We start from the raw sequence: 6900 nt of genomic DNA, 5'->3' as shown, positions 1-6900 counted from the left end.
CACACACTTGACATTCACCTTCAATAGCAAATCATCAGTGCCCAACAAGAACCTTGATACCTTCAAAGTGAGATATTGCTCGAAAGAACCTGGCACTTTTGCCCACTGTTAGTGGCTGTAGTCAGGGCACATACCGTGTCTGTTGTCTTGATGTGGACAGGTTGTAGTAAAAAGCTTATTGTTCTCTAAAATGGCTAACGGATGGCAACACTAAAAGCTAAGTGTCCAGCTGAGTGCAGAGGTCTGTGAGAACGGACTTGATGGGGGGGGCAAATGATGGGAACACTGAGAGCCCTCTGCTGGTGAACACTTGCGACTGCACGAGGTGAATCCTCCATCATTTGTTTTCCAGTTTTCTTAAGGTAGATCATGACAAATAAACAGAGAAGCCAAAAGAAAGATAGTCCAAAATCCTGTTGTCCACTCGAGGGAATGGAACAAATAACACTGAAAAATCAAAAAAAGTCTTAAACGCTCTTTTACTGGTAGAAGCCAGCAGTTCTCTCCATCACTCACTTCAGCTTCGTTTCTCCTTCCAGTCACTCAGTAACTCAGTACCTCCTCCCCTCATCTCTCTACCTCTCCTCTCTCTCTCTCTCTCTCTCTCTCTCTTTCTCGCTCTCTCTTTTATTCCTCTCCTTCACTCCATCTCTCTGTCTCTCAGTCTGTCTTTCTTAACTGCTCTCCTGGTGGGTCTCGTTGTAGTCCATGATCTTCAGCTGCTTTTGTCTGGGCCGTCCAGCGCTGGCCGGCGAGCCCACCCCGGGCCCGACCCCCGACCGCTCCCGACTGTTGGCCCTCTGCAGGGCCTGCTTGGCGGGCGAGGACCGGGGCCCGGGGCTCGGAGTGCTCGCAACAGGGGCCGAGGCAGGAGGGGGGGTGGCGGGGTTGGCACTGCCCTGACCTGGGCACTGCTGCTTCTGCTGTGGGTGCAACTGCTGCTGCTGTGGTTCTAGTTGTTTCTGGTTTCTGTTTCTGCTGCTGCTGCTGCTGCTGCTTGTGGGGGTTGGCGGGTGGTGGTGGCGAGTCGGGCCCAGGCGACGGAGGCTCCATGCACAGCTCGTTCTTCAGCGCTTGGGAGAGGCTGGTGAGGCGGCGCGGGGAGGCACGCACCCGGCCCCCACCTCCTCCTCCACCTCCTCCTCCTCCAAGTCGGCCCAGCCCGTCCTCTCCTTCTCCACCGCCGCCACCTTCGCCTTCCTCTCCCTCGTTCTCCTCCTCCAGGTCCTCCATCTCCTCCGACTCTCCGCAGCGACTCTCGCTCTTGTTGCGGAAGAGCTCACGCGCGCGCATGCCCAGGAAGCTCTTGGCGCTGGGGTAGGAACCCACGGTGAGGGGCTCGTCGTGGGCGCTGGTGCCCCGGGGGGGAAGCCCCAACAACGGGGGCTCCAGGAGCTGAGGGGGAGGCTGGGGGCCGTCGCGGCGGCCGTTGACGGAGTTGGTGGCCGAGGAAGTGGCGGAGGAGGTGGACGAGGAAGAGGAGGGGGACGAGGAGGACGACGGGGAGGGCTTGGCCTTGGGTTGCCCGGGCGATAAAGTGCTGGCGTTGCCGTTGCGCGGAGGAGGGGAGGGCTGGACGCCCGGGCCCTCTTTGGTGGTGGCCTTGGCCAGGCCGTCAGGGATGGAGACACTGGAGCGACACACACACACACACAAATACATATAAACTTTCCTGTAAACATTTACTGAAAGCTTTAGGATCCTACTTTGATGCTTAAAACAGCTGGGTGAAATGGCAGCATGTGTACAAAACGAAGGGCTGCAGAGAGTGAGGCAAAGGTGTGGTCAGGGCACCTAATGGGCAGAGCCGAAGATACGTTTGGTCAAAGCCAACCAATAGCATTGTCAAGCAATCCCTTTGGGAATGTATCAGAGGAGATTGAAATATTGCTGTAGATTCTGGTAGTAAAAAAAAGTGTTTTGTTCACTTAAATTTCATGAGGCTTATTGTGATGAAAAAGTCAATAAAAAAGACCTATGAATGATTTCATGAAGCTATTTGTGTCGAGATCAATACAGCATAAATCCATTCTGGAGAATTTATTTACGTAAATTGAAATAAATTTTATCTACTTTAATACTCTATTGGATTTTGATCTCTAAGGAGTTTTAAAGGAGTTTAAAGTAGTCTGCTATTAAAATCTCTGGATTTCCAGGGTAGTTTGGGTCCAGCTTGAGGTCATTTCCTCTGAACCCACCCATCTCTCTCCCTCACTCATGTCCTGTCATCTCCACACTAAAACTGAGGCAGGCATTATACGATGACAGAGGGGGGCAGTTGGTACCATCTTGTACATAACCAATGCCTGCAGTGATGGGGTTACTATTAAATGACATGATATGTATTTTCTTCTAAACTTCTTTCTTTAACTACACTTAAAACCTTTGTTTACAATGTTACTTGTTATACTTCCAATTGGATTCAGTTAAGAGCTAAAAGAAGAAATCTGGCGATGTTTCTCGAGGTTACCGAGTACCGTCAAAAAACGAAAACAATCGGTTTTACCTAACTCAAGTTGCTGCAGCCAGCAGCTAAAGCAGTCAGGCAGCTACAGCGCTACACCCCCCCATGTTCATGCCCCCAGAGTGTAGTGCTGCTTTAGCTGCTGGCTGTTAAGTAAAACCAATTTTTTTTTTCCCGTACCGACAGTAGTCTGTGACATCGAGAAACCGGATTTCTCCTTTAATGTGCAACTTCAGTTTAATTTCACCGGTGGTTACCTTTAGAATTCAAAGTGAACTAAGAGTGCCGAGACCTATTCTCAGTTGGGGATTGGTTTGGTGTCAGCCAGGCTAGGGGTCAGACCCAATCAGAGGTAGAGTATGGTTAGGTGTGCTCTACTTCCACCCTTCTTCTCTTCTTGGTATGATGGTTGTGGTGCATCCTGTTACACTATCATGTTTTAGGGTAGGTTGTTGGATATGAATATTTGCATGTGATAGTGAGATGTTAGGCCACAGATGGCAGTCCCACAATGCAAGCAACATCTTTTCCTTGTTCCTGTATTTTTTTTTTTTAATTACTTTGGCATACTGCTGACATTTATTTTCAAGTCAAACAAATTAGACTACCTCTTCCTAGACACTCCAGTCTTTCAAGAGGTTTTAACCTTTTAAAACAAATATTTAATTCTTAAACCCTGACATAATATGTATTAACTTTGTGGATACCAAGATAAATTAATTGCATTAACCCTCAACATTTGCTCCTACATTAGACATGGGCATTGATGGCTTGTGATTGCTGGATACATGTTCCCGATCAGAGAATAGGTCTCCTCTCCCATACCCAAAATCCATGCCTCCGCAGCGAGTTTAATTTATCGCCAACCCGCCAAACGTTTAAGCCAACCCGCCCCGGGCAGAAAATAGGGTCCTTAAGGTTCGCAACGTTAGAATGTGTCTGTGTTTGTATATCTGTGTGTGTCTGTGTTACCTGGCCTCTGTGGGGCCGTAGATCTCGGTGCTGCCCCCTGCTGGAGAGTTGGTGGTGTTGGCAGGAGCCTCCATCTCCAGCCGGCTGTAGAGCTGCAGCAGCTCGGCCTGGAGGGCCTGGGTCACATGCCGCTGCGCCTGGTACCGGCTCTCTGAGGCCTGCAGTTCCCCTCTGTACACACACACACACACACACACACACACACACACACACACACACACACACACACACACACACACACACACACACACGTACGCACAATCAATTTAATTAGAGATATGTTCCGGTTAAATGCTTTTCAAATCAATATTTACACAATATGAACAATATTTACGGAACATGAACTATCGTATGAAATTCAAAAATATCCAAAGCTGAGCAAGGCATTTTACAGGATATTAAGAAACCTGTCGTTACAGTCACTTCACTCATCAGGACTTCAACACAAACTTGGATCTAACTTGGTTACACAACCCCAACTTTAAGGACTCCCATGTGTGATACAAAGTAAGTGCCCAACTCAGTATGAGGGTAGATGTGTGTTTGGTTGGTGTATGTGTATGTGTATGTGTGTGTGTGTGTGTGTGTGTGTGTGTGTGTGTGTGTGTGTGTGTGTGTCCATTAACTAATTCCACTCCTAGGTGTGTCTGCCTGCCCATGGGCGTACTTGGCCTGCAGCTTGACGTCCTCCAGGAACTTCTTTTGCTCGGCGATAAGGTGCTCCTTCTTGGAAAGCTGCGTCTCCAGTTCCGCAGCGCGCTGCTGGGCCGCCTCCAGCTTCTGGGCCTGGGAGAGCAGGTTCTGGCGCAGACGCTCCGCCTCCTTACTGCTGGACAACTGCAGCATCTGCTTCTCCTGGGGGGTTATGTAAATCCTTATGTTAGTGTTTCTCAAACAAAAACAAAAAAAACTTCTTTGAAGTTTTCAAAGAATCTTGCACCTTTGAAAAAATAATGCCATGCTATGTCAGTCTTTTAGAGTTATCAGCAATATTGCTAACAAACAGGTAAGGGGTTCTGTTCTTCCGAAAACCTTTAACTTCTATCTGACTTTTTATGAGCCTTCTACACATGTGAACAGAGGCTTCATTATGCACATAGCAAAGTATGAAAGTAATTCAAAATTGCTTGCATTCCTTTCCTGAGTAGAGTCTAGGAACTGATTCCAAGTTCATGATGCAATTAACACCAGTCTTTGGCACCTGAGCTTTAGATCCAGTCAGTGTCCTCCCTGTAGCCAGTCTGTGGGCTTACATCACTGGCCACTGGGGTCTGTGGGCTTAGCTTACTGGTGTATGTGGTCTTACTTACATGGTGAGTGTCTGTGAGCTTATCTCACTGTTGTTCTGCGAGTGTCTGCGGTCTTACTTCACTAGTGTCTGTGAGTGTCTGTGAGGTTACCTTAGTGGTGTCTGTGGTCTTACCTCACTAGTGTCTGTGATTCTATTTTAGTGGTGTCTACAAGTGTCTGTGATCTTAGTGATGTCTGCGAGTGTCTCTGGGCTTACTTTAGTGATGTCTGTAAGTGTCTCTGGGCTTACTTTAGTGATGTCTGTGTCTGTGGGCTTACTTTAGTGTCTGTATGTCTGTGGGCTTACTTTAGTGGTGTCTGTAGGTGTCTGTGGGCTTACTTTAGTAGTGTCTGTAGGTGTCTGTGGGCTTACTTTAGTGGTGTCTGTAGGTGTCTGTGGGCTTACTTTAGTGGTGTCGGGGCCCGAGTGCTGGAGCTCCTGCACACACAGCTTGTGGGCCTCTCCCAGCAGCAACAGCTGCTTGCTGAGGAAACTCATCTGCTGCTGGGTGCTCTCGCTCGTCAACAGCTGAGAGGGAGAAGTAAGGAACAGGAAGTAAGACATTAAGCAGGGTTTATACAGGAGTGCAGAGGAAAGATGAATGACCCAGGTAGGCCCAGAGGAGGGTTTTTTTTTCAAGTCAGATAGAAAATCTGGAGAAAATGAAATCATATGATTCAATTTAATTCAATTAAGTGTTACTACATGGTTAAATCAGTGAGCAGTGAGAGAGGGTTTACTGAACATTTCTGGATGTGGCATCTAGAAAAATGATCATCTGACCCCGATTCAGAGGCAGAGTCTGCAAATGATTTTAGTGGTCAGGTGCTTCTCACAGTGAAATGAAGACATCTATCCCAGAGCTGGACACTAAGACAGAGATCACACTGGCCAGTGGCAAGCGGCAGGTTTCCTACTGTTCTCTATGGTTCGGCAGCGGAACGGTGGCAGCACAAGTGTAGCGCTAGCATAGAACAAGCTGGACGTTGAAGCGCAACGTGACATTATTCAATTGTAAGTTTAGGCAAACATTTGTGTTGCTTAGGAACGAGATAGAACTTGTTATGGTATGAGCGTTGCGTTGCGTTGCGTTATGCTTACCGCTGCCGCTTCATTATTTCCAGTGTGATCCCCGCCTAAGGCTGCAGTCCTCAGACCCCCTCAGAATCCGTCACCAAGGGCCCAAAACTGGCCCCTACCCCACATCTCTGGTGGCATTTAAATCACACACACACACACACACTATACTGGGAACTACAAATTTTGACCACCTGCTGACAGGCTCCTGGTCATGTGGTCTAAGAATGTGTCAAATATAGAGTGGGCTTTACAGCAGACCAACAATTTCTAGGTCAATCTCTGGGCCATCTTGGCTCCAAGCTCAAAATACAAGAAAAGCAGATATCTGGTGAGGGGTGGACAAGGGAGATGACCAAAAGAGAGAAGCTGAACGCAACAGGACACCACCTTCAACAAAACTGTTCATTTTGATTCCTTCAGTCAAAGCATTTTCATGCCCAGGATAAGCTAATTGTGTAACTGCACTTACAAACGGCAATCTCTTGCTTCATAGCCCTTCTTACAAAATCCTGCCTTTTAAGATACCTTTGTTCTGTTGAATTTCGTACATGTGCCCTTCATGCTGCCTTTAACTTCCTGAATTCTATCCAATTATGCAGTCCCAACAATTAACAAACATAAGATGGCGGGCGGTATCGCTACCATTCCAGGCCATCTTAGCAAGTTCATTGCTGGTGCCTTGATACCTCTGGGCCTGGCTAAAGGCAGCCAGGCAGCCAACAGAGTCATCTTATCTAATCATTAGGTGTTTTCATTGAGACAGAAGCTGGCAGTAAATGTTCACGTATGATAATCTTCCCAAGCCACATAAAGCCAGTGGATGATCATGGGATGGCGGTACCTTCATATGCTAACCAAATCAGGCTGTGTTTGCCCAAGGTTTGTCCCGCTCCTTACCTTGGCAGTCAGCTGGTTGAGCAGGTGCCCAGTGTGGCACACCTTGTTGTTGGCTCTCTGAAGCTCCGCCTCCATCTCGCCCATCTGCTTCTGGCACTCCTGCAGTTTACTCTGGGGAAGGAAAGGAAAGGTGAACACACACACACACACACACACACACAGACACACACACACACAGACACACACAGACACACAC

The 6900-nt window shown here is 48.0% G+C and overlaps 1 protein-coding gene across 1 annotated transcript in view; it reads right to left on the bottom strand.

Moving 5' to 3' along the window:
• Positions 1 to 264: 264 nt before the first annotated feature.
• Positions 265 to 6900, bottom strand: part of LOC125304284 (hamartin-like) — a 32284-nt gene continuing 25648 nt past the window's right edge. Inside the window, 5 exon segments of the mRNA XM_048258408.1 lie at positions 265 to 1630; positions 3437 to 3607; positions 4104 to 4291; positions 5133 to 5255; positions 6705 to 6815. Of these exon segments, the coding sequence (XP_048114365.1) occupies positions 661 to 1630; positions 3437 to 3607; positions 4104 to 4291; positions 5133 to 5255; positions 6705 to 6815 (1563 nt within the window). The 3' untranslated portion in view covers positions 265 to 660.

Source organism: Alosa alosa, chromosome 12 (genome assembly GCF_017589495.1).
Source record: "Alosa alosa isolate M-15738 ecotype Scorff River chromosome 12, AALO_Geno_1.1, whole genome shotgun sequence".
In the NCBI taxonomy this organism is placed as follows: Eukaryota; Metazoa; Chordata; class Actinopteri; order Clupeiformes; family Clupeidae; genus Alosa; species Alosa alosa.
This window is presented reverse-complemented; position numbering and strand designations above follow the sequence as displayed.